This window comes from Somniosus microcephalus, chromosome 13, assembly GCF_052327205.1.
Source record: "Somniosus microcephalus isolate GS21.2 chromosome 13, FLI_Smic_1.0, whole genome shotgun sequence".
NCBI lineage: Eukaryota > Metazoa > Chordata > Chondrichthyes > Squaliformes > Somniosidae > Somniosus > Somniosus microcephalus.
Window position 1 is genome coordinate 43548246 of NC_140999.1, and position 27767 is coordinate 43576012.

A 27767-nucleotide genomic window follows, 5' to 3' on the forward strand; every position below is an offset into this window, starting at 1 on the left:
GGAGGGGGAGGGAGAGGAGAGGGGGAGGGAGAGGCGAGGGGGAGGGAGGGAGAGGGGGAGGGAGGGAGAGGAGAGGGGGAGGGAGGGAGAGGGGAGGGAGGGAGAGGAGAGGGGGAGGGAGGGGGAGGGGGAGGGAGGGAGAGGAGAGGGGGAGGGAGGGGGAGGAGAGGGTGAGGAGAGGGGGAGGGAGGGTGAGGAGAGGGGCAGGGAGGGAGAGGAGAGGGGCAGGGAGGGAGAGGAGAGGGGAGGGAGGGAGAGAGAGTAAAGCAGGGAGAGACAGGGGGAGGGAGAGAGGGTGAGGGAGGGAAAGAGTGAGGGGGTGGGAGAGGGAGGGAGAGCTCGCCTTCTTCCTTCCTTCCTTCCTTTGCAGGGGTCCATCGGGCCAGGCCTGAGGTGCTCCTTCCCCCCCTCTTGCTCCAGGCTAATCCCGAACTAAACCCAACAGTCTCTCTCTCTCTCTTCCCCCATCTCTCTCTTCTCCCCCCAGTCTCTCTCTCTCTCTCTCCCTCCCCCTCTCTCTTTCCCTCTTCTCTCTCCCCCCAGTCTCTCTCTCTCTCTTCCCCCCAGTCGCTCTCTCCCCCCCCAGTCGCTCTCTCTCTCTCTTCCCCCCAGTCGCTCTCTCCCCCCTTCCCCCCAGTCACTCTCTCCCCCCCAGTCTCTCTCTTCTCCCCCCAGTCTCTCTCTCTCTCTCTCTTCCAGCAACAACATGCCCTCAAAGAACCCTTGGCACCGCCGGGCACTCCAGCTAGTATCTAATAAAACAACCAGATTAACCCTTAGACTGCTGGGCTGGACCAGTTTACTTATTTTCAGTTTACATACTGTGACACTGAACCAAACATTAATATTACAGTAATAAATCTCCTCAAACACCAGGAATAGATTTATTAATAATTAACTATCAAAATAAACACAATTTTACATAAAAATTAAAATGTAAACATGTCAATTGTCCTCATCCTGTTATCTTTGTTATCCCATCTGTCCTTTTTTACCTTAATCTTTTTTCTATCTAAGCCATCATCTATTAACTCTTTCTTCACTAATCTTTTACTTCCTTGCTTCAATATTTGAGATCCAGGCTCCCAATGTCCTTTTTGGAAGTGGGAGCAACTTACATAGAATTTACAGTACAGAAACAGGCCATTCAGCCCAACTAGTCCATGCCAGTGTTTATGCTCCACATGAGCCTCCACCCACCCCTCTTCACCTCACCACATCAGCATAGGGTTAGGTAAATAGAATTGAGTTTTCATTGATTGAAATCCAGTCAATGGGAAAGCCAAGAATGCAGAGATTGATGTGGTCAATCGTTTTACATGTCACACATGGAATGATTTTTTGCCAACAAGTAAACTTATCCAAACTACTGTAAAAGTTAAATGGCTTTTATTTAATGCAGTCTCATTTCACCAGAAGCTTTCACAGGTCTCTAAACGCCCTCCAGACAAGCCAGGCTGCCTGACACAGTAAAGAGGACTATCATAACCATCAAAGTCCTGTAGGCAGCCTGCAAAATGAGAGCCAGTGACTAGGAACACCATCACCTCAAGGTGACTGCAAACTAAATGGTGACACTGTGGGCTGACATGCTTCATGGTTGGAGGGGCGCGGGCGGTGGGGGAGTGTTTAATGTTCGCAAAGATAATTAGTCAGCCTGATAAGAAGAGATGTGAGAGGGTGAGAAACAGGGGCTCCTGTCCTACTATGCGGGTCATTTGGGTTTGAAGTGGTAATGGATGAACTTCTCAGGGAATGTGTAGCAGGAGCTTCCCTTTGTACCTAACCCATGTTGTACCTGACCTGGGAGTATTTGATGGCACAGTGTAGAGGGAGCTTTACTCTGCATCTATCCAGTACTGTTGGAATGATTGATGCTGACAGTGACTGTATCAAGTTGATGAGTATAAATAAAAATACATAAAAACAAAATTCAGGGCTGAACTAACATTGTTTATTTATTCTATATTCACAATAGAAAGTAGAGAACCATTCAAAGTGAAACCAAAAATCAAATGTACAAAGTTGCTGAATGGAGGTAATCAGGTACAAAGCTTTTATACCACAAACTACAGATCTTAAATAGTTTTCAGTGTAATCATTTTCCTGAATCACAAACTGGATATTCACCTGAGTTCAGTGTGTGAGGTTTAACAGTGAAAACTCTGTTCATTGATCACTTTGCCAGACACTTGGCCAGTATCTTCATTTTCTTTCCTCATGACTTTTGTGCTGAGCAAGGGCAGGGATGATGGTGCTGGAGAATTTCACACACCCAGAACCGGATTGCATTCCAGGCGGGCTTGCTAACAATGCAGGGTCAGTGAGAGATTTCAGCACCCTACCCTGTTCCTACTGCCCCGACCCCGCTGCTCCGACTCTGTTGCCCTGGATTCGCTCCCACTGCCCTGACTCCATTGTCCCAACCCCACTCTCACTGCCCTGCTCCCGCTGCTCTGAGCCCACCGCATAACACAGTTTTCTAAAGCGGCCCCATGCTGGACTGAGGGAGCTCAAACTCATTCCAAGTAGGACCCATACAGCCAGCTGACAGGAGACTTTTACTGTCTGGGCTGAAATTGAACCCAGGTCCTAGAGGTGGAAGAGCGGTGTCTATGCACTGGACTCCCCCATACCCATGTAAAGATTCTCCCTTTAATGAACAAGGGAGGATCTCTGTGGTTCTTTCCTCTTTTGGAGGCATAGGATTCGATGTTTTATTAATGGAAAAAGAACCAGTAAATTGGATTCATGTACTGAGGGCTTAATATTTTAGTAAAAAGACATGAGTAATAGAACACAAGATTTCCTTTTCAAAACAAACCTGCTCCTTTCTCATTTTTAATCCTTTTTATTGTGTATTGCTGTATTGTTTCGATGAGATGGAGAAGGACAGACTCAAAGCCCTGGTGTGTGCAAGCTTTAATGAGAAACCCAGGCGAAGGCCCCGAGTGCAGGACACGGCCATGGTTGAGAACGTGAGGTATATCATAGAATCATAGAATGGTTACAGCATGGAAGGAGGCCATTCGGCCTGTCGAGCCCGTGCCAGCTCTCTGCGAGAGCACTTCAGCTAGTCCCACTCCCCGCCCTTTCCCCGTAGCCCTGCTCCTTCAGGTACTTATCCAACTCTCTTTTGAAAGCTGTGATTGAATCTGCCTCCACCATCCATTCAGGCAGTGCATTCCAGATCCTAACCACTCGCTGAGTAAAAAAGTTTTTTCTTACGTCGCCTTTGGTTCTTTTGCCAATCAACTTAAATCTGCGTCCTCTGGTTCTCAACCCTTCTGCCAAAGGGAACAGTGTCTCTATCTACTCTGTCCAGACCCATGACTTTGAAAGCAGTGATTAGGTGGCACTAAGCTAGGGGTTTAAAAAGCTGTGACTTGTAGAAGGAAGGGAAGACTAGGGGAAGTGAGGCATTCCACTGTTTTGAGGTCCTGTGGTAGAATGAGTTAGAATAGGAGATGGTGTGATGAGTCGCCATTTCAACACAGTGAGGTTGCAGAGTGGAGGTCATGTGGTCAAAGCACCACCTGCTGCAGGACTGAACCAGACAAGTGAGTAGGTTCCACCTCATGTCTGTGTTGTTAGGGGCAGCAATTAGCTGTGCTACAATTGGTTGCAGCACCCATGGGCTAAAGAGAGGTAAAAAATCAGCCCGGGTACCCGCTCCTAATCACAATCCAGAGACGCCTCCCTCCCCCCACTGCAACGGCGGAAAGTGTGTGAAGATTGGCTGGGAACAGGATCAGGCTCGGCTGTGTTGGCCCCACCCCCCCATGGTCGACAATCACTGTACAGGCTGCTACAGGAAGAATGGCCACTTGGGTGTGATACTGGATGATCTGACAACCAGCTCTCCAGTAAAAACCTAGCTAACCAATCATCATCAGTGTTGTGGCTGGGAATCCACGGTGGGTGTGCAAAATTTTCACACTGCGTCTAGGGAACCGCGAAAAAACACCCTGTACAATTCTAGCCTTCCAAACCCGAGCTATGTACGGAGAGAGTGCTTTGAACCGTATAACACTGGGGGTTAGGGCAGTTTGAGGAGATGAATGAAGAGTTTTGTTTTGATCATGCACAGAAACCCATCACTATGCTTAAGGGTCTCCAAACCAAACTAATAAGCAATGCACACAGGCAGAGTCCCTGCTTGCCTGATGCCTTTCCATTTGGACCCACTCTACTTATCTACGTCCAGGGAGGTTAGAGGCAGATTGACTTTGAGATCCCTCCCCAAACATATAGCATGGAATTCTGGAGGATAAGCAACTAAAACGTGCAGAGGGTGTTAACCTGTTTCCCTATTGGTTCCAGTGCCTGAGAATTGGCCTCGTAACACCAATCATAATAATGGGGAAATCTCATCCAACTGAGCTTCAGTACTTCACAGATTTAACCAACGTCACATCACGGAACATTTTTCCTCGGCCGTCTGTTTTATCTCAGTGATTGTTTCCTGGGCTTTGGTCTTGATGGTGTCAAAGTCCATGTTTTGAATGGTCCCCAGAAATGAATCGTTGGCTTCTTCCTCATCTTCGTCCGCCTGCACCATCTTCGCCAAGTCCTCGGGTAGATCCACATCGCCCCCTGCCAGTTGGATATGACTGTCATCCTTGTCATTCTGAATAGCGCAGGAAGAAGAAAAAAAGCCTTATGTTAACCCATAACGTCCCTTGCTGCACCCCAGCCCTCCTCCACGACTCACTTAAGATTGGAAGATTAATGGGTGGAAAGTCATGTGCCTGTGAACCAAGCATGCGCCTGTATTCTTGATATAGGCTCTCGATGTGGGGGGGTTCTTTGCCAGGAACTCAAGACAAAATCCTTCCTCAATACAATAGCAAAATACTGTGGATGCTGGAAATCTGAAATAACAACAGAAATGCTGGAAACACTCAGCAGGCCAGGCAGCATCCGTGGAGAGAGAAACATAACGGGCCAGTAATTCTGGTCCCAATGCGTGAGTACGGACGGGGTACTCACGCGTGGGCCCGTTGGAAGTGCCGGATTTCAGCATGCACAGCGCATGCGCGGGAAACCGGCATTTCCTCCAAGGGGTTCAGAGGTCCAACGTCCTGCGCGCACGCGTTGAACTTCCTTCTTTTTGACAGGTTTGCCCGTGTGTAAGGGCCTGAACTTTTTAGAAATGTAAAAAGGAGACGTAAGGACTTGATTCTTTAAGGTAAGTGGTCTATTATTTAAAATTATAACATTTTTTCCACAGCTTTATTGTTTTTAAGGACTTTACAGTAAGGTAAATTTATTTTTAGACCCGATTTCTTAAAAAATTATTTTTTTCAAAAATTTGATTAATTGTTTAAAATAGTTTTTTAAAGTTATTTATAGTTCATTTAATTAGTGGGATGTTTTTTAAAATTTTATTTAAAGTTTAAGTAGTGTTTTGGGCACCCGTAGTTTTCATGAGTTTGACAGTTCTTACTATCAAACTCATGAATGAAGTTTTCCCTCCCCTGATTGGCTGCCCAGTGCTCACCTGATCCCAGCCGGCACATCGAACTAACTACGCCGCTGGATCAGGCAAGCACAGCGCGCCGACAGCTGAACCGGGCCAGTGACAGGAATTCCAAGCAGTCCCAGGCTTCAGCTGTCGGCGCGCCGGGTAAGTGCACATCGGGGGCTTGCACGCGCGGCAAGCCCCCGAACCTAATTTCTGGGCCAATGTTTCAGGTCTGGGACCCTTCATCAGAACTGGAAAAGGCTAGAGATTTTAAGTAACAGATTTTAAGCAGGTGCAGAGGCAGGACTCAACATTGAGTTCAACAATTTCAGACTATAACCCCTGCCCCCATTTTTCAGGCTGTTTATGATTTTGCCATCCCCATTTGCAACATTTTGGGGTCGATTTTCCTGAAGCTGTCGGGAAGAAGGCGGGACTACAACTTTCGGGTTTTAGACCCGCCTACTTCGACGTCCGGCCAATCCGCGCGATTTTCCCTTGATTGACCTTGTTGAGCCCGCCGAGAGGGCTCAGCAGGCCAATTAAGGGCCACCCGGCAACAGGTGACGTCACAGACTGAAATTTCATCTGTCAAGAGTTCTTGACAGATGAAATATCAGTGTTTCAAAGTTGTTTGAAGCTGCGAAATACTGGCAGTCTGAGTTCTAACATGAGTCCTTCTGCACAGACTCAGTTAGAACTCTCAGCAGCACTCAAAGCTGAAGGCTGTCATTTTTCACAGATCGCAGCCGTTCAGCTTTCAGTGCCGGCTGAGTGATGGGCTCCCGACGGCTACAGGAAGAAAGGCTATTAAGGTAAGTACAGGTAAGTAAAAGTTCTTTACACACTTTAGACACACCAAACACACTTACCTTTGCACTCATGCACCCATCACTCACCTGAGCACCGACATCGCGATCCCTCCAACTCCTTCAACCCGACGGCCCGCATGCTCTAACCTGGTGTGGTTTGGAGCCGTTGGGAATCCCACACGAAACCCCTCAAAATAGGGTATAGGCTAAAAACTGCCTGTTAACTAGCTGTTAACAGGCAGTTAATTGGCACTAATCCCTTCCCGCCTGGTTTCAGCGGGTCCCAGTGCGGGACGGGTACCTGCCACCCCTGAAACTTGCGTGGGGCGGGATTTTGGGCGGGATGGTGTCGGGACCCCCAAATTCGGGATTTCCCCCCCCCCACACACCTGAAACCCCGCCTGACGGCTCCAGGAAATCGACCCTTTTATCTCTCCAGCCTCCTACCCTAGCACAGAATGTTCCTTCCTCCCCTCCCCCACCTTCCCAGCCTCTGCACCTGCTTAATATGTTACATCTCCAGCCTTTTCCAGTTCTGATGAAGGGTCCCAGACCTGAAATGTTAACTCTGTTACTCTCTCCACGGATGCTGCCTGACCTGCTGAGTGTTTCCAGTATTTTCTGTTGTTATTACAAAAACCTTCCCGCTGGTCGATATGTTTTGTTTCCAATTGTCTCCCCACCTCTCCTGAACCTCGCTGTGATACAGGTTCCAGATACTGGCCACCCTCCGCTACCTCACCCAATGAGTGTCGGCAGCCTGTTGGACTGGGGAGGGTGCCAGAGCTGACTCTTCTTGTTACAGGCAATTGCCTATTAAAAGTCAAGCAGGCGCCCCCTTTTTAAAGGGGCACAACCAATAAAGACTGTAAATAAACAAAAGAGTTTAAGGGAAACTTAACAAATTAAATTAAAATTCTATTTCCGGTTGTGATGATGCACTCCAGTCCCTCTGGTGCCCACCGGTCGCGGAAGGCCGGTGGACACCGCGTGCGCCGTCTCCAGGGACGCCTGGGCGTGAACGTTGGGCGTCAGAGCTGAGCCCTATCCTGTCCTCCCCTAACACCCACAACTGTACTCTCCAGCAGGGTTAACTAGACAGTGATTGTCAGCAGGAAGCCTGGCTGGTTTCTCCTGGCCCTAGCCAAGGAGCATGGAGGCTAATTGTAGCAGCCCTACTGCTGTCTTGTCTAACGCCGCACTGACCAGGTATCAGAGTTTGGACCTACTGGCCCAGATGGCTCCTTGCCACATTGGGCACTGCATTTACCTACTGAGCCAGAAGGGGAGCAGGAGTTTCTACCGCTTCCCAACTTCCTCAACAGTTGGCACATGTCCCTGTACCTGCTTCAGTCGATGTTTTTTCTGTACTGTGCCTGTGACAGTCAGTACATTGTCGGTACTGCATCTATTACTTGCCTGCACCGTACCTGTTTCATTTGGTACTTTTCCTGTACTATGCCTGTGATAGCTGGAATATTACCTGTACTCTGCCTGTGACAGTCAGTACATTTCCTGAGCTGTACCTGTGACAATTGATAGATTGCCTGTACTGTACCTGTGACAGTCGGCACATTTCCTATACATTATCTGTGACACTAGGTTCATTTCCTATACCTTACCTGTGCTAGCCGGTATTTCTCCCTCATGTGCAATCGAACTGTTGCCCTTTCCGCTTTTTTCTGGGTGAATGTGTTGTCTCGTTCAATTCTGGAATGGGAAGGAAATGATATTTTAAGACACAGAGTCCAAGGCTTGATTTGGTTCTTCCTTCCCTGCCCTGGCTTTGGTTCTGTTTAATCTGCAAATCAAATTCAATGAAAAAGATTCAGATAGGGTACGATTCTGCTTATTGTCAGAAATATGCGTCTGGGTGGTGCAGTGGGTCAGTCATTGCCCTTTCACCTCTTGAAACCTGAGTTCAATTCCAGCTCAGTCGGCTCTTATAAGTTAACAGAATTGCTGTTAATTTGTCACTGATTTAAGAGGTCTTAGATCTCTGCGGTACAGATCAGCCATGATCAAATTGAATGGCAGAACAGGTTTCAAGGGGCTGAATGGCCTACTCCTGCTCCTATGAGTAGCAATTGGGATGCTACAATTGGCCACAATGTCCCTGAGAGGGTAAAGTGCACTGTGTGGATCGGACTAACAAAGTCAAATGGTCTACTGACACGCCCCTCGTGTGGCTCAGTTCACATCTGAAAAATGGCCACTTGGCTGAGGTAATGGAGGGTGGGGGTGCCTGTGGAACTGTACCCAGCAGGTGTCAATGCCTTCAATGAGTAGGAAGGTGACTTTTTACTGTCGAGCTTTTTAATGTGAATGATGAGATGGTGGAAACAAGCTGAGGCGATGAATTAAGAGTATCACATATTATATTGAATAGTGCCTGGGGGGGGGGGGCGGGTGGAGCAGCAACGAAGGGAGGGGGGTGATCAGGATACTGTGGAGTCGGCGAGCACTCCTGCTCCTCCTGGCTCCACAGGAACATTTCAAAAACACTATTTTTAAACAAACTAACCTATTGCTGGCGGCTGCTGCTGCTCAGGCCGCAGCAGAGGCTGAAGAATTCTGGGGGTCCTGGTGCATGAAACACAAAAAGTTAGTATGCAGGTGCAGCAGGTGATCAGGAAGGCCAATGGAATCTTGGCTTTTATTGCAAGGGGGATGGAATATAAAAACAGGGAAGTCTTGCTGCAGTTATACAGGGTACTGGTGAGGCCACACCTGGAATACTGCGTGCAGTTTTGGTTTCCATATTTAAGAAAAGATATACTTGCTCTCGAGGCAGTTCAGAGAAGGTTCACTCGGTTGATTCCGGAGATGAGGGGGTTGACGTATGAGGAAAGGTTGAGTAGATTGGGCCTCTACTCATTGGAGTTCAGAAGAATGAGAGGCGATCTTATCGAAACATATAAGATTGTAAGGGGGCTTGATCGGGTGGATGCGGGGAGGATGTTTCCACTGATGGGTGAGACTAGAACTAGGGGGCATAATCTAAGAATAAGGGGCTGCCCTTTCAAAACTGAGATGAGGAGAAACTTCTTCACTCAGAGGGTAGTAAATCTATGGAATTTGCTACCCCAGAGAGCTGTGGAAGCTGCAACATTAAATACATTTAAAATGGAGATAGACAGTTTCCTAGCAGATAAGGGAATTAGGGGTTACGGGGAGAGGGCAGGGAAGTGGACGTGAGTCTAGATTTGGATCAGCCATGATCCTATTGAATGGCGGAGCAGGCCCGAGGGGCCGTATGGCCTACTCCTGCTCCTACTTCTTATGTTCTTATGTAATTTGGGGCAGAGCAGGCCCGTTCCTGCTCCACTCTGCAATGGCCAATTTCCAAGAGGGGGCCTAAAACAAGCATTAGGCCCCTCATTTGCACATCTAAAGGGCCGAACGCCTGTGGTTACCAGGGATACCTGAAAAATGGTCCGATTCTGTATTGGTCATTGGCCCCGTAAATTTCACGGCCATAAAATGAGATTCAATTTCGATCCTGATGTTGCAACCTAGATTGCTAATTAATTGGGAAATAGGACCCAGGGGCTAACTATTGGTGACAACTGTACAGTTATCGAGATCCCCAGGGATCAGTCCCAGGCCCTCTGCTGTTAGTTGTAGAGATCCCCAGGGACACCACACACAACAGACCAGATAGGGAACCGTGCTGGCCCTGGGCCCCACCATCTCAGACAGGGGGATCAATTCGCCTGCAATCTGCTCTCCCACGGATCAGTGGGAGTGCTACGCACAGCCCCATGTCGGGGGTAGTAGCACAATGGGGGTGGCACATGCTGCCCCCTCTCAGGATGAGAGGACATGTGCTCCCTTGCCACCCCACCAACCAATGCCCGCCCTGGTAAAGGAAAGAACTTGCATTTATATAGCGCTTCTCACGACCTCAGGACGTCCCAAAGCGACTCACAGCCAATGAAGTACTTTTGGAGTGTAGTCACAGTTGTAATGTAGGAAACACGGCAGCTAATGTGCGCACAGCAAGCTCCCACAAACAGCAATGAGATAATGACCAGATAATCTGTTTTAGTGATGTTGGTTGAAGGATAAATATTGGCCAGGACACCGGGGAGTACTCCCCTGCTCTTCTTTGAATACTGCCGTGGGATCTTTTACGTCCATCTGAGAGGGCAGATGGGGTCTCATTCGAAAGGCCCCAGAAAGGCAGCAGGGCCAGAATGCCCGGCAGCAGCCAAGAGGCTGCAGTCTGCAGCTGGACTCTCAGGCCCGAGCTCCTAGAAGTTGCTGACTTTGAGCATCTCAAGGGCCCTTCTCTGAGCGTCAGCAGCCTTCTACCTCCCATATTGAAGGCAATAAGGGGGCAGCTCATAAGAACTGTTGAGTAGCAACCCTATTCCTACCAAACTGCTGACCACCCAAATTGCTTTCCTGGCTCCCATGTTAGCTGACATTGTTAACGGTTCTCTCTCCTCAGGTAATGTTCCCCTCTCCCTCAAATCTGCCGTCATCACCCCCTCCTCAAAAAAACAACCCTTGACCCCTCCGTCTTTGCAAACTGCTGCCCCATCTCCAACCTCCCTTTCCTCTCCAAAGTCCTTGAACGTGTTGTCGCCTCCCAAATCCGTGCCCATCTTTCCCACAGTTCCATGTTTGAATCCCTCCAATCAGGCTTCCGCCCTTGCCACAGTACCAAAACGACTGTGACAAAGGTAAACTATCCCTCCTTGTCCTTCTTGACTTGTCTGCAGCCTTTGCCACGGTTGACCACTCCATCCTCCTCCAACGCCTCTCCACCATCGTCCAGCTGGGTGGGACTGCACTCACCTGGTTCCATTCTTATCTATCTAATCGTAGCCAGAGAATCACCTGCAATGGCTTCTCTTCCCGCTCCCGCTCCCGCATTGTTACCTCTGGTGTCCCCCAAGGATCTATCCTTGGCCCTCTCCTATTTCTCATCTACATGTTGCCCCTTGGCGACATCATCCGAAAACACAGCATCAGTTTCCACATGTACGCTGACGACACCCAGCTCTACCTGACCACCACTTCTCTCGACCCCTCCACAGTCTCTAAATTGTTAGACTGCTTGTCCGACATACAGTTCTGGATGAGCAGAAACTTTCTCCAATTAAATATTGGGAAGACCGAAGCCATTGTTTTCGGTCCCTGTGACAAACTCTGGTCCCTAGCCACTGACTCCATCCCTCTCCCTAACATCTGTCTGAGGCTGAACCACACTGTTCGCAACCTTGGTGTCATATTTGACCCTGAAATGAGCTTCCGACCACATATCCGCAGCATAACTAAGACCGCCTATTTCCAACTCCGTAACATTGTCCGTCTCCGCCCCTGCCTCAGCTCATCCGCTGCTGAAAACTTCATCCATGCCTTTGTTACCTCTAGACATGACTATTCTAATGCACTCCTGGCTGGTCGGCCACATTCTACCCTACGTAAACTTGAGGTCATCCAAAACTCGGCTGCTCGTGTCCTAACTCGCACCAAGTTCCATTCATCCATCTCCCCTGTACTCGTTGACCTACATTGGCTCCCGGTTAAGCAATGCCTCGATTTCAAAATTCTCAGCCTTGTTTTCAAATTCCTCCATGGCCTCGTCCCTCCCTACCTCTGTAATCTCCTTCAGCCCCACAATCGCCCGAGGTATCTGCACGCCTCTAATTCTGCCCTCTTGAGCAGCCCTGATTATAATCGCTCAACTATTGGTGGCCGTGCCTTCTGTTGCCTAGGCCCTAAGCTCTGGAATTCCCTGCCTAAACCTCTCTGCCTCACTACCGCTCTTTCCTCCTTTAAGACACTCCTTAAAACCTACCTCTTTGATCAAGTTTTGGTCACCTGCCCTAATTTCTCCTTATGTGTTTTGGTGCCAAATTTTTTGTCTTTTAATATTCCTGTGCAGAGCCTTGGGACATTTTACTATGTTAAAGGCGCTATATAAATACAAGTTGTTGTTGTTGTAGCAATGGCAGGTACAATAGACTAACACCTGGGCGATCATTTTGTTTCATAACATTTGTGTACGCCATTAAAGTGTAATAGGGGTTGGAATTATTCATTTGGCAGCAGAGTGTGTCTGTCGGAGCTGCTGACCTGGCAATGTCAGAGGTCATGGATATCAATGGTGGCCTGTGGTCAGAAGTACTTTACTGCAGGGCGGAAGGACTGGGAGGGATGTTGTCCAGGACTGTTATTGTGGGGTGGAGTGTGCAGGATTAGTTCAGCTGAACCTGCTGCCCAAGAGTTCCAGCTGCAGGTTGGTATTGGTGCTCTCCTGCTTCTGCGCCATCGGATGGTGGGAGGTGTTCATCCACTCCTGGCTCCATTTGTTGTTCCCATTGTAGAATGGAGCAGATGACCGTGATCCAGGACACCAAGCCTGTCCGGGCAGCGGATGTCCGCAGCAAATTTGCACACAGCGAGATCCCACAAACAGAAGTGAGATAGATAACCACATCATCAGTTTCTGTGTTGTTGGTTGAGGCAGGACACCAAGTGTAAGAATTCGCAATAATTTACAGTTCTGAAGATTCATTTTTTTGATTAAAGAATCCCTGGGTGATGTGCTTTTAAATTTCCAGGGATAAAAATGGCTGTCACCACATGGCCGAAGACAAAGGACAATGCTTTGTTTACAAAGCAATTGAATGCTATTAGCATTTGTTTGTATATCGAGTGGATACATCTAAACTGCAGAAGAGACTTTTGTATCTTGAATGGAAAACGTTTAACGTTTGAATGGGTTTTAAATCACCCAGCACTGGACAATAGAGCAGTTGTATCTCCCTTTTGTTTCAGCCCAGGGAGCTCCGGAAGGCACATTAACCCAGTCTAACCACTTTGAGTTAGCCAATCACAGCTTTCTCTTGTGTATTGGACCCTTTTGGGTGGGGAATTTTGCACACAGCCCTTGCAAGGCAGAACGGCAGGGGCCGCACCAGGTATAAAGATAACGGTTGAGAAGCTAGCTCTCTCTCTCTTACTTCGCTGGACCACAGGTGAGCAGGGTGTTCTGACTCCTCAGCAAAGCAACCTAGCAGGAGTTTGGGGGATGGTGATTTAAGGGAATTGCTAAGATTGTTTAAATAACATTGTAGCCATTGTATCCCTCGTTTTCGCCATCTGCAACCCCCCGTTATATAGTTTTACAATTTTACTGTGTTCGTGTGGGATAGTTTGATATTTTGATTATAGTTTCTTTTAGTTAATAAAACTTGATTTTTTTCTCTCATCCAAACTACGTGTCTGTTTTAATATCAATAATTATAAGCCCTGCAGTCAGAACTGGAAGGTGGGGTAGCGATTCGAAACCGCTGTTTTAAAATTGGTTTTATTGGAATTGGTCTGATGTGCAGGCAAAGGCTGCAAGACCAGGAAAATTACTTTAAACCAGTTTAAAGAAGCCCCAAACCCTTACAATGGCGACCGTGGGCAGGACTGCAGGCCGTTTTTGATATGATAAGTGGTCTGGATCTAGAGAAAGCATCAGTTATTGTCTTTCTTGCTTTCAGTCTGTGGGCAGCCCTGCGGAAGGTAGTGGCAGTGTGTAAGCTGACCTATCGGGGTATAGGTGGCTGGGCTAGGAAGGGTGAGATGGGAGAGCAGGAGGAGTTTAAAGAGGCCAAGAATTGGGAGTCCCAGCTTGAAAAATGCCAGGCGGAGGTAGAACGCCTCAGAGAGGTGTATGAGGCCAGAGCTAGTGGTATGAGGGTGCGGGAAGAAAATGCACACCTCACACTAGAGGTCACAAAATGCCAGGCATTTATAGAGCGCCTTGTGCAGGAAGTCACAGAGGCGAGGGACAGAGAGATGAGGCTACAAGAGGAGAATGCACACCTCACCCAAGAAGCTAGCGAGAGAGAGAGCCATGTGAGAAACGAGATAGAATTCCTAAAGTACCAAATCACTGAGGCCAGGGAAAATGAGATGAGACTGCGGGAAGAGAATGCCAGGTTTGGTGAAGCAGATCATGGCCCCTGTAGGGCAGAGATAGAAAGCCTTAACATGGCTTTAAAGGCATCAAAGGGAATGATTTGCATGATCAGCCTGAAGGCAGGTCAGCCGGACTTTACTGGCAGCCCAAGTAGAACCATCCCACAGGCAGCACCCAGAACGGTGCTGGATTGGGAATTAGAGACCCCAAGACCGCAGCCCACAGCTCCGAGTCTTGAGGAGCTCTGGCAGCGAGGAGGGGTGGACAATGGGGTGGTAGAAGAACACCAGCAGGTCCCGCTAGGCAGGTGGGGACGAGGACCAGTGTACCCTCTCCAACAACGGAGGTACAGTCCACCCGTGAGGAGTGAGCCTGAGAATAGGAATCCTCAGCCCACAGTAAGTTCGAGTTCACAGGCAAGCACTGTGGCTTGTGTGGGGGGAGGAGCCATTCATATTCAGAGTAAGCTGTTTAAGCCAGGGAACAGGAAAGGAGAGTTCTGGGACACCTGTAGAGCAGGTCCAGTAGCAGAAATCCGGGACAAGGGAGGCACACAGGGGATAGTTTTGGCCCCAGGAAAAAGGCAGGTCCAAAATTCCCCAGTTAAAGCCACCTGGGTGAGGGAACATGAGTTTGCTGTCCATGCAAGTTCAAGTTCACCGCCTGTAAAGACAGGCACTGTGACTTGTTTCCAGGGAAAAGCAGACAAACCCAGAGAGAGATTTGCACCGGCAGGCTGCCAGGTACATTATACAGTGCGGGCTATTTGGACATGGGGGAGAAGGTTCCCAGCCAGCTGGGGCTGTGACCCAAGCTCAGGGTTCGCCAGCCAAAGTTTCCCCCAGAGAGACACCCCTCAGAAGGTCTCAGCGGGTGCCCCAGCCTAAGAAAGCATGGTCACCCACTTTACAGTGGAGTAGGGCGGTCTCCTGAGCCAGGGAGAAGCCAGAGAACAGGGGTCCCCACTCAACAGCCATAAGCTGCGAGGGACCAGAGACAGGAGGCAGTCCAGCTTCGCTGCAGCCAGCAGCAATCTGTGACAGTGCCAGAGATTAAACTGGCCGTCCGGAGACGGGCGGCATTTGTATTATAGCTATGTGTGTGAATATAGCGTGTACCAAAGGTGTATTTTAAGTTTTGTTGATTTAACTAGTTTCAAGTTAAAGTGCAAAGAGTTTAAGTTTACATGTGTGCCGAATGTTTGTATTTTGGTCCGAGGTCAAGGGACCCGACCATGTCTCCACCGAAGGCAGCAGGTCAGTGAGACCTAGCTGCATGTCCTTTTAAGTTTTTGCAGGAGATTGGAAAATGAAGCAGCCATGTTCGCCCAGCCCGAGCTGGACATCGAATGAAGATACGGAATGTTGGGGATCACCTCGCCACTGGACGAATCCAGGAGACCCCGCAGCGGTCTTCGGGAAAAACCGGACAGAGTCCGGAGGAACTTGCCTACTCCTCCTACGGGGAGGAGATGGCCCCAGCTGGATGGGGCACGGCCCCCAACCCAGCACTATCCTGACCGAAGTTCACTTGCGGGAGACCTCGCTGTTGAAGAGTCACGATGGGGAAGCGCGGGCACCTTGTGATAGGGCCACGTTCCCCGGGGGTGGGTGGTGATGGCCCGGGTATGATTGTATAGAGGAGGGGGAGGCCCAAGAGTCGCGTGGGTGCGGTCGGGGGAGGGAGGTACTCACCCGGGGGCCCACGGGCAAAGAGGATAAGTGTGGCTGGGAAGGATGAGTGGGTGGCCGGATCAGTGTGGGGCCAGGGAGAGCCGCCACACAGGCACCCATCATTTTCTGCAGCCAGTCGAGGGAAGTCGGGAGGGGGAGGGACTGGGAGTCATGAGATCCTATACTCCCCGGTCTCGGTCTGTGCCAAGGTAATTTAAAAGTGAGGGGTACCCCGCCTCCACAAAGGGACAAGGGAACGGTTTGGGGCTGGCGGTGCAGGCTGGTCGGTAAATCCATTCTGCCTGTTTTAAAGTTTAAGACGATCAAAGGGGGGTGGAAGGTACATTTACTGCCCGAGTGGGAGGAGCAATGCCCACTCGAATTTCGCGACCCATCATCGGCACGTGATGATCGGGGTTCATTTAAGCATGTTGTTTAATGATTTTTTGTATTTTGTGTTACAGCCCCAAGTTGAGCAGAGGCGTAGGACCCTCTCCGTGCTTGGGATCATTTTGATTACATTGTATAACTAAGATTGCAACATTTTGTAATAACTTATGATGTAAAAAAGTGATTGTAAATTTGGTTTACACTGTATAATTTTACAAGAGTGTAGGGGTATGAGACCCCTTATTGAAAACTGAAGTATCTGTAAGATGCCAACCGTACCATGGTTTTTTTCTTGAATTAAAGGGGAATAGACGGGACGGGGATCAGTGGCAGATAGATATTAGGAATATACAGGGGATGGTTGTTTGTGGGGGGTCAGAAATCATTGCTCATTTCTTCAAGAGGATACTACAAGCAAGCTGGAAGTATCCAAGGGCGGACTGTAAGAATTCGCAATAATTTACAGTTCTGAAGATTCATTTTTTTGATTAAAGAATCCCTGGGCGATGTGCTTTTAAATTTCCAGGGATAAAAATGGCTGTCACCACATGGCCGAAGACAAAGGACAATGCTTTGTTTACAAAGCAATTGAATGCTATTAGCATTTGTTTGTATATCGAGTGGATACATCTAAACTGCAGAAGAGACTTTTGTATCTTGAATGGAAAACGTTTAACGTTTGAATGGGTTTTAAATCACCCAGCACTGGACAATAGAGCAGTTGTATCTCCCTTTTGTTTCAGCCCAGGGAGCTCCGGAAGACACATTAACCCAGTCTAACCACTTTGAGTTAGCCAATCACAGCTTTCTCTTGTGTATTGGACCCTTTTGGGTGGGGAATTTTGCACACAGCCCTTGCAAGGCAGAACGGCAGGGGCCGCACCAGGTATAAAGATAGCGGCTGAGAAGCTAGCTCTCTCTCTCTTACTGCGCTGGACCACAGGTGAGCAGGGTGTTCTGACTCCTCAGCAAAGCAACCTAGTTAAGGAGTTTGGGGGATGGTGATTTAAGGGAATTGCTAAGATTGTTTAAATAACATTGTAGCCATTGTATCCCTCGTTTTCGCCATCTGCAACCCCCCGTTATATAGTTTTACAATTTTACTGTGTTCGTGTGGGATAGTTTGATATTTTGATTATAGTTTCTTTTAGTTAATAAAACTTGATTTTTTTCTCTCATCCAAACTACGTGTCTGTTTTAATATCAATAATTATAAGCCCTGCAGTCAGAATTGGAAGGTGGGGTAGCGATTCGAAACCGCTGTTTTAAAATTGGTTTTATTGGAATTGGTCTGATGTGCAGGCAAAGGCTGCAAGACCAGGAAAATTACTTTAAACCAGTTTAAAGAAGCCCCAAACCCTTACACAAGAGAACGTCCCTTCTCTTTGAATTGTGCCATTGGTCCGTCCACCTGAGAGGCAGACAGGGCCTCAGTTAAACAACTCATCTGAAAAATGGCATCTCCGAGAGAGCAGCACTTCTTCATTGATGTGGCAGCCTAGATTAGTGTCAGTTGTGGCTCAGTGGGTAGCACATTTGCCTTCTGAGTCAGAAGGTTGTGAGTTCAAGTTCTACTCCAGGGACTTGTAGCACATAAATCTAGGCTGACACTCCTGTGCTGTACTGAGGGAGTGCTGCACTGTCAGAGGTGCTGTCTTTCAGATGAGATGTTAAACCAAGGCCCCGTTTGCTCTCTTGCATGGATGTAAAAGATCCCATGGCACTAATTTGAAGAAGAGCAGGGGAGTTATCCCTGGTGTCCTGGCCAATATTTATCCCTCAATCAACATCACTAAAAAACAGATTATCTGGTCATTATCACATTGCTGTTTAAGGGAGCTTGCTGTGCACAAATTGGCTGTCACATTTCCCACATTACAACAGTGACTACACTCCAAAAGTACTTCATTGGCTGTAAAGCGCTTTGAGACGTCCAGTGGTCATGAAAGGCGCTATATAAATGCAAGTCCTTTTTTGTGTGCTCTGGAGAATGAGGAACTCATGAGCTCCTAACTCAGGTGAGAGTGCTGCCACTGAACCAACGCTGACACCTTAGGTGGATAAATTGTAAATCAGAACACCAATAACTGCTAGTACCAGTCACTTGAGATATGCAAATTATTGACTTTAAAATTTCTTTGTGACCCAGGATGCACCTATGTGGCCGACAAAGGCAAAAGATTGGATACCCCTGCACTACAGCACTGCCTGTTGACACTGAAGGTTCATCTGTGTGAAGGGCTCTGCTTTATCTGTTGTCTCTCTCTCCCTGCTCGTGCACAGGCTGGTTACTCACTCCATGTCACAGGTAAATCCTGCTAAAGCTCTTTCACCCTAAGCCGCTGCTGTCAAAGTTTAGCCTCAAATCCTGGATTGCACTAGTTACCTTGCTTCGTAAAATAGAAGGTTACTTAGCCCAGTTTGTTGGCACTATAATTACCGTATTTCTTTGAATATAGGTTGCGTTTTTTTCCAACAACAAAAATGGACTGAAGTTGTGGGTGAATCCCATACAGGAATTAGTAATAGTTTCTCTCATTGAAGTGGCTCGAACTTTATACAGGGGAGTTATATTATATTATGTTGTGTTATATTATTTTATATAATGTAATGTTATGTTATATTATTTTATATAATGTAATGTTATGTTATATTATATTAAATTATGTTATATTGTTATTATTTTATATCATATTATGTTACCTTATATTATATTATGTTGTATATGGTAACACTTACAGTGCAGCAGTACCACCTGCATTCATTACTTTTAAAGGTAACACTGTAGCTCCTGCTATTCAGTCCTCCCACCACTATGGCATCACGTTGGACTAGGGAGAGAAAGCAGTAGGGGCTGCAAATTAATGGGATTTTCCCAAGTCGTGCACCCAACTGAAAGGAACTGCTCACTCATTTACCTAATCATTTAATGACAGCCCTAATATCCCAGTCTGACATCTTCATTCTGTTTTCCCCTATAACTTTCTCCCCTCCTCGCTCAAAGGCACTGACGCTTCAAAGGGTAAGAGTTCCACAGATGCCGGCTCCTGTCTGGTACCTTGTCCATTCCTCGCTGCCTGGACAGTGAGTGGCGGCAGGCTGTTTGACTGCCGGTGTCGACACAGCCAAGCCCAATCCTGCCCTCTTCTGACGTTTACATACGTGCACGGCCTCGCGATCAGGAGTGGGAGCCTTCTTGATTCTTCCCTACCTGAGCCACTCAGCCCAATTGTAACATCCCTGTTGCTGCCCTGCACCTTGACTGAGAGCTACCACGGCAAATGATGGCGATCAAACTGGGCCCTTCCAGGCCTGTGTGGCTCAGTACCACGCTGGGGGGTGCATTTTAACACCGAGACATTGAGGCCGTTACCTGAATAAGATTTAATGTCGAGATGCTTGCATATAAGAAGAAATGAACGACATGGAATATAGTAATGAATCTTCACAATACTGTTGCTGGCTCCTGTTTAAGGTGTCCCTTAGTATGGGTGGTACTCAGAAAAGGGCCATTTCAGTCCCATTTCTTTCACCTGTCGAGCTTGGCAGAAGCTGCTCTATAAACCTCTGGGTCTCAATTCACAGCCTGCCTAGATGTGTGTGTGGGATTAGGAGGTGGAGCTATCCCAGCATCATAATTTAATAGGACAAAGTCAGCATGGTTTTATGAAGGGGACGTCATGTTTGACAAATTTGCTGGAGTTCTTTGAGGAAGTAACATATAGGGTGGATAAAGGGGAACCAGTGGACGTAGTGTATTTAGACTTCCAAAAGGCATTTGACAAGGTGCCACACAAAAGATTATTGCTTAAGATAAAAAATCACGGGATTGGGAGTAATATTCTGGCATGGATAGAGGATTGGCTATCTAACAGAAGGCAGAGAGTTGGGATAAATGGTTCATTCTCAGACTGGCAATCAGTAACTAGTGGTGTTCTGCAGGGGTCAGTGCTGGGTCCCCGACTCTTTACAATCTATATTAACGATTTGGAGGAGGGGACCGAGTGTAACATATCAAAGTTTGCAGATGATACTAAGATGGGAGGGAAAGTAGTGAGTGAGGAGGACATACAAAACCTGCAAGGGGACATAGACAGGCTAAGTAAGTGGGCAGAGATTTGGCAGATGGAATACAATACTGGAAAGTGTGAGGTTATGCACTTTGGCAGGAAAAATCGTAGAGCAAGTTATTATCTTAATGGCAAGAAACTGGAAAGTACTGAAGGACAAAGGGATCTGGGGGTCCTGGTGCACGAAACTCAAAAGGTTAGTATGCAGGTGCAGCAAGTGATTAAGAAGGCCAATGGAATGTTGGCTTTCATTGCTAGGGGGATAGAATATAAAAATAGGGAGGTATTGCTTCAGTTGTACAAGGTATTGGTGAGACCGCACCTGGAATACTGCGTACAGTTTTGGTGTCCATACTTAAGAAAGGACATACTTGCTCTCGAGTCAGTACAAAGAAGGTTCACTCGGTTAATCCCGGGGATGAGGGGATGGACATATGAGGAGAGGTTGAGTAGATTGGGACTCTACTCATTGGAGTTCAGAAGAATGAGAGGCAATCTTATTGAAACATATAAGATTGTGAAGGAGTTGGATCGGGTGGATGCGGGGAGGATGTTCCCGATGATGGGTGAAACTAGAACTAGGGGGCATAGTCTTAGAATAAGGGGCTGCTCTTTCAAAACTGAGATGAGGGGGAACTACTTCACTCAGAGGGTGGTAGGTCCATGGAATATGCTGCCCCAAAAAGCTGTAGAAGCTACATCATTACATAAATTTAAAACAGAAATAGACAGTTTCCTAGAAGTAAAGGGAATTAAGGGTTACGGGGAGCGGGCAGGAATTTGGACATGAGTCTAGGTTCGGATCGGTCATGGCCCTGTGGGTAGCGGAGCGGGCCCAGGGGCCGTGTAGCCTGATCCTGCTCCTATTTCGTGTGTTTAATTCTGTTAGATTCAGGAGATGGTTCTGTGATAGTGGATTGGCAGTTAGGATCAGATCAGCCATGATCTTATTGAATGGCGGAGCAGGCTCGAGGGGCCGATTGGCCTACTCCTGCTCCTATTTCTTATGTTCTTATGTTCTTATGAGCAAGTGAAAGGGCCCTATTAAACTGTAGGGCCTGCAGGTTCCGTTTTCTCCCCCTTTCCTTGTGGAGAAGCACTCGGCCTCCACTTGGCAACTGCCCACAACAGCACGCCTGGATCAGACACTCAGTGTTGGCGGGGGGTGGGGGGAATCACAGGTGTAAACCCGTGTCTCAACATTCGGTACGGCAGCGTAACTGAGCGTGACCCTCGATGAGAAACCCTGGCTGGGATCGAGACCCTCGATAAACATTTAGTGAAAACACCGTAGCTGCTGTTTTGCCAATAATGGTTCAGCAGAGAACATCTCCTCTATAATGGGACTGAGCCCTTGTCTGGCCCTTCTCTGGGCCAATTTCAGCCGTTCTTGGTCCTGGCCACTAGGGGGAGCATCTTGGAGCAGAAGCGTCCTCCATGTTAGGAACTGGACTGAAGTGTAGCTGATGTAGAATCTCTAGCTTCCACCCTAACCACGTTAAAGAAGCCATCCTCTACGGACAAGCCCTGCGAATACACAGGATCTGCTCAGACGAGGAGGAACGCGATGGACACCTACAGACGCTGAAAGACGCCCTCGTAAGAACGGGATATGACGCTCGACTTGTCGATCGACAGTTCCGACGGGCCACAGCAAAAAATCGCATAGACCTCCTCAGAAGACAAACACGGGACAAAACCAATAGAGTACCCTTCGTCGTCCAGTACTTCCCCGGAGTGGAGAAACTACGCCATGTTCTTCGCAGCCTTCAACATGTCATCAATGACGACGAACACCTCGCTAAGGCCATCCCCACGCCTCCACTACTCGCCTTCAAACAGCCGCCTAACCTCAAACAGACCATCGTTCGCAGCAAATTACCCAGCTTTCAGGAGAACAGCGACCACGACACCACACAACCCTGCCACGGCAACCTCTGCAAGACATGCCAGATCATCAACACAGATACCATCATCACACGTGAGGACACCACCCACCAGGTACATGGTATATACTCATGTGACTCTGCCAACGTTGTCTACCTCATACGTTGCAGGAAAGGCTGCCCCGGAGCATGGTACATCGGCGAGACCATGCAGACACTGCGACAACGGATGAACGGACACCGTGCAACAATCGCCAGGCAGGAGTGTTCCCTTCCAGTCGGGGAACACTTCAGCAGTCAAGGACATTCAGCCTCCGATCTTCGGGTAAGCATTCTCCAAGGCGGCCTTCGAGACACACGACAACGCAAAATCGTAGAGCAGAAACTGATAGCCAAGTTCCGCACTCATGAGGACGGCCTCAACCAGGATCTTGGGTTCATGTCACACTACATGTAACCCCACCTGACGCAGGGTCATCCAGACTTGAGTCGTCGTTGGCTTGTTCTCTCTACACAGATGCGGCCGGAACTGCTGTGATTTCCAGCAAAAAAAATGTTTTTTTGTCTGTTTTTTGTTTTTCATACAGACCCCAGCATCTGCAACATTTGACCCCTTGTGACCCCACCTCATTGTTCTTTGATGTAATGTTTTCCTGACTGACCTGTTTGGACACCATTCACACCTTTGATTGCTGTGATTATCTCTCTGCCGAGGTGTGATAAATGGCAGTTAGAAAGATTACCTGTAATCATCTGGCATTATTCTCTGACTATATAAGCTGTGTCTTTATGCATCTCTTCACTTCACCTGACGAAGGAGCAGCGCTCCGAAAGCTTGTGATTTCAAATAAAACTGTTGGACTATAACCTGGTGTTGTGTGACTTCTTACATTTGTCCACCCCAGTCCAACACCGGCATCTCCACACGATGTAGAATGGCACTGACTGTGTGAATGGAAAATCCCACTGCTCACACTCACACACACCAGGGCCCAGGCACATCGGATCAGGATAGGCCCTGCCACCTCCTGTCCAGCAGAACTCAACATAGGCCATGGAAATGTGAAATTGCCAAGAGAGACTCTATCAATGCTTGAGCTAAGTACTTGCCAGCATGTGTGCATGCCATCTGTAGGCAGCATTCACCCAGCTTACATACCAGGATGATTTTCCCATAATGCAGAGTGCACGCTTCGTGGACGTCATCTGTACTGCATTGCATTGTGGGAATGATTTGCCAGTCTTACCCCCATCGCAGTTGCCTCACATTCCAGTAAAGGTATAGGAATAGTGACCAGTCAGGCCTCAGTGCTAGCTATGATCCTGCTCCCTACTCCTTATAGAATCATAGAATCATAGAAAGTTACAGCACGGAAGGAGGCCATTTCGGCCCATCGTGTCCGCGCCGGCCAACACAGAGCTATTCAGCCTAATCCTACTTCCCAGCTCTTAGCCCTGCAGGTTACAGCATCCCAAGTGCACATCCAAGTACTTTTTAAATGTGGTTAGGGTTTCTGCCTCTACCACCCTTTCAGGCAGTGAGTTCCAGACCCCCACAACCCTCTGGGTGAAGAAATTTCCCCTCAAATCCCCTCTAAACCTTCCACCAATTACTTTAAATCTGTGCCCCCTGGTTTTTGACCCTTCTGCTAAGGGAAATAGGTCCTTTCTATCCACTTTATCTCGGCCCCTTGTAATTTTATACACCTCAATAAGGTCTCCCCTCAGCCTCCTCTGTTCCAAGGAAAACAGACCCAGCCTATCCAGTCTTTCCTCATAGCTAAGATTCTCTACTCCCGGCAACATCCTTGTAAATCTCCTCTGTACCCTCTCTAGTGCAATCACATCTTTCCTGTAATGTGGTGACCTTAACCCAAAACAAATATCTTGACTGCCTCCCTTTGCCTCTGCCACTACCCTTTTGGCTGATGGAGAACAAATTGGAGCCAGGACGTTTAAGCTGACAAAGCAAGAGGATAAAAGACAAACTTTGAACAGATGCTAGAATAGTTCCAGGGATGAGGTTACTTGGATAGACTGGAGAAGTTGGGGTTGTTCTCCTTAGAGCAGAGAAGGCTAAGAGGAGATTTGTTAGAGTAACTAAAGAGAAACTGTTTCCAATGGCTGAAGGGTCAATAACCAGAGGGCACAGATTTAAGGTGATTGGCAAAAGAACCAGAGGCGACATGAGGGGAAACCTTTTTACACAGCGAGGGGTTAGGATTTGGAATGCACTGCCTGATAGGATGGTGTATTGAGATTCAATAGTAGCCTTCAAAAAGGAATTGGATAAATACTTGAAGGAGAAAAAATTCAAGGATCTGGGGAAAGAGCGGAGGAGTGGGACTAACTGGATTGCTTTTCGAAAGAGCCAGCGCAGTCGATGGGCCGAATGGCCTCCTTCTGTACAGTACCAGTCTATGGTTCTATGAGCTCAGCACCACCTCACCCACATGGGCCAGGAGGATCCAGGTTTGATTTCTGCTCCGTGCAGAGTTGGCTGGTCTCAGCTGCGATGGTGGAGGAGGCAGTACAACCGATGAGGATAAGGATTCAGGATTCCAACTCCTGATCGCTATATAAAGAAAAACTTGCTGATGTAGAATGGCACTGACTGTGTGAATGGAAAAACCCACTGCTTTTCATGACCTCAGGACGTCCCAAAGCGCTTCACAGCCATTGAAGTGCTTTTGCAGTGTTCTCGCTGTTGTAATATAGGAAACGGGGCAGCCAATTTGTGCACAGTAAGAACCCACAAACAGCAATGTGGTAATGATCAGACAATCTGTTTCAGTGATGTTGGTTGAGGGATAAATGTTGGCCAGGACACCCCCAGGGATAACTCCCCCGCTCTTCTTTGAAATATTGCTATGGAATCTTTTACGTCCACCTGAGATGTTCAGCGTCTCATCCGAAAGACGGCACCTATTACCGAAGTTCCCGTTTAGCTGTGCGGCTGTCTGAAGTTCCCGCGCAGGCCACTTGCAGGTTTCTCAATGGAAAAGCTGCGTGCGCGCGGAAGTTTGAATGGGCCATTCAGCCCCTTAAAGAGGCCGCACACCCAAAAAATAAATACAGGGAACATTGCATCCTATAATGCAGCGCTCCCTCAGTACTGCACTGGAGTGTCAGCCTAGATTTGGTGCTCAGGTCTCTGAGTGGGACTTGAACCCACAACTATCCAGTGACACCTGATGGCAGGTGCCTGTGTGTGGATGTTGAGTGTAGACAAGGTCGGGTTTGGCTGCGGCACCTCCCATAGTCAAATAGTCTGCCCAAGGCAAAGTTATCCCTGGACTGTAAGCACAGATTTCTGTTAACTGAAAATGAGGGAGAGCCAGTATGACCTGACATAAACTATGTCATGACTCAAATGCAGTGTGTCCCCTCACAGCAGCCAGTCACTGCAGGTAATTCAAATATACAAAGGCTCAGACACTGTAATTGTGTAACTGTTAAGGTGAACAGGGCTGTCAGGCTTCTGTTACAGCTGCCAGACAATGGGTTTCCTTATACTGAGCAACCACAGGTGAAGGACAGCCGAGGGTGCAAAAGGGGAGGAGGGAAGAGGGAGGTGAGGAGTTCTGCAGTTTCAAGGGCCTGGGAAATAATGAGTTAGAGTAGGAGACACAGTGAGGAGGAAGACTGTGTAGACGGAGTATCTGGAGCTTAGGGGGAATAATAGAAGAAAGTTCACTGGCCATAGTAATAATATCGATAAATTAGAGAGATTCGAGAAAGGGGGGAAAACAAAGAAGAAATGGTTTCTCGCAACGCTTTCAATGTAAAGCTGAAATACAGAGTGGGGTTACATGGAAAGACATTTAAAAACAAATACAGGGCCTAATTTAAGATTTCACATTTGATAGTATAATAAGAAAATGAATATAATGCTAGAACTATCAAAAATGGGCATTTTTAGTAGAAATTATGCGGAGTCAAGGATTCGTACCAATTAATTTACACTTACACTAGCACAGTTATTACCCTGAATGATTTCTCCTCCCCACCCCCTCCTCGGAGGCTCTGACACAAGGTGCCAATTACCCTCCAGTACCTCACCCAAGTGACCGAGTATTGAGTGTCATCGGGCTATTCTACCATGGGGGGCAATCATGGCTGAACCTGATCCTGTCTCGCCTGACGTCCACAGACGTGAACTTTCCAGCCAGGGTCAATGGACAGTGATCAGAAGCGGGAACCCTGGCTGATTCTCTCCCCTCCTTAGCTCAGGGACACTGAGGTCAATGGTAGGATAGCAAAATACTGCAGATGTTGGAAATCCGAAATAACAACAGAAAATGCTGGAAAAACTCAGCAGGTCAGGCAACATCCGTGGAGAGAAATTTGAGTTGACGTTTCGGGTTGGACCCTTCTTCAAAACTGGAAAGAAAAGAAACTAGATCGGAGGCAGGGCTGCGATCGGACAAAAGAATAAAAGAAACAAAAGAAGTAAAAGAGATTAGAAGCTAGACGAGATGGTAATAGGCTGGGATTGGGTGTAAAGTGTACTGGCAGGGCAAAAGATAGCTGCCAGGTGTGAGAGAGAAACAAAAGGAAAGGGGGGGGGGGGAAAGGAGTGGAACAATTACAAGAGAAAATGAAATGGGGGCCGATCGGCTGAGATCTGCTCACGGTGCACAGATTGGAGCTCGAAGCCGAGACCATCCTTGTCTGTATGGCTCGGCACCACACCAGTGCATTTACCACGTTGCATTATTTCACTTCTTGGAATGGATGCGCCAAGACATGAAAAGGGTGAGTGCTTGACAAGGCTTTTCAAAGAGCATGGGCCAAAATGCTCATATTAAGTTGCTGTGCACTCTGAGCTCGGGCTGTGATGTCTACAACTGAATGGTTTCTCAGTTACAACTGTTAAATTCTGCTTTTGGAGAGTTCATTCTAGAAGCCACTGTTTGTAAATTCTAAGCAAACAACTTTCTTTCCCGTTAACAGAATCGAAGGAGTGATTTAGACAGTGCTGTGTGCTGTATTTCCAAACTACATTTCTCTTGTTCTGAATAGTTAATGACAATATGCGTCCACTGCCCCTCAGAGTTTGTGAATTAGCGTAAAGTTTAGAATTTCACTAAAGCATACACGGTGTTCATTTTTGATATTGCTTTGTTTGTGTATTATTTACTTTTTTTTAATTAATCCTAACTCGTGTTTATCTTTAAAACTGCCCTTCCAGTTCCCACAGTCTCTTTCCCTTTCAATCCCTTTACTCTCTGTTGTAGCACTCACTTTTCCTCCAACAGCTGCCGTTGGTATTCCTCAAACTCTTCCCTGGTCATTCCTGGGGTCGACTTTCCGTCTCCTTCCTCCGACTTTTCCTCCTTTTCTCCTCCTCCTCCTCCTCCCATTCCCAGATTTTTAATTTTTTCACTGATCATGGATTTGAGTAAGAATGCCATTTTGGCAGAAACGGGTCTAATTACGGGAGGGAAGGCAGGCTGTTGTTGGCTGGAGCAGAGTGCGCCTGAAGGACAGATAAGCCTTGGGTGTAATTGGTAGACATCGAGCTAAACGGCTTAAA

The 27767-nt window shown here is 47.8% G+C and overlaps 1 protein-coding gene across 1 annotated transcript; it reads right to left on the reverse strand.

Annotated features, from left to right (window-relative positions):
* Positions 1-956: 956 nt before the first annotated feature.
* On the reverse strand, positions 957-27750 carry LOC147108280 (complexin-4-like). The gene is made up of 3 exons (XM_086004847.1): positions 27476-27750; positions 7902-7989; positions 957-4630 (listed from the first exon to the last, which is right to left on the reverse strand). Exons 1-3 carry the CDS (start codon positions 27643-27645, stop codon positions 4412-4414), a joined length of 477 nt encoding a protein of 158 aa, XP_085860973.1. The 5' UTR covers positions 27646-27750; the 3' UTR covers positions 957-4411.
* Positions 27751-27767: the final 17 nt, after the last annotated feature.

Bases quoted from the DNA above. Each gene is read 5' to 3' on its own strand.
- LOC147108280 (XM_086004847.1), bottom strand. From the start codon at position 27,645: ATGGCATTCTTACTCAAATCCATGATCAGTGAAAAAATTAAAAATCTG. The intron at 7,990-27,475 runs GTGAGTGCTACA...TTCCCATTCCAG, and splicing joins CGGCAGCTGTTGGAGGAAAA to AATTGAACGAGACAACACAT. The intron at 4,631-7,901 runs GTAAGGTATAGG...TGCGCTATTCAG, and splicing joins AGAAATACCGGCTAGCACAG to AATGACAAGGATGACAGTCA.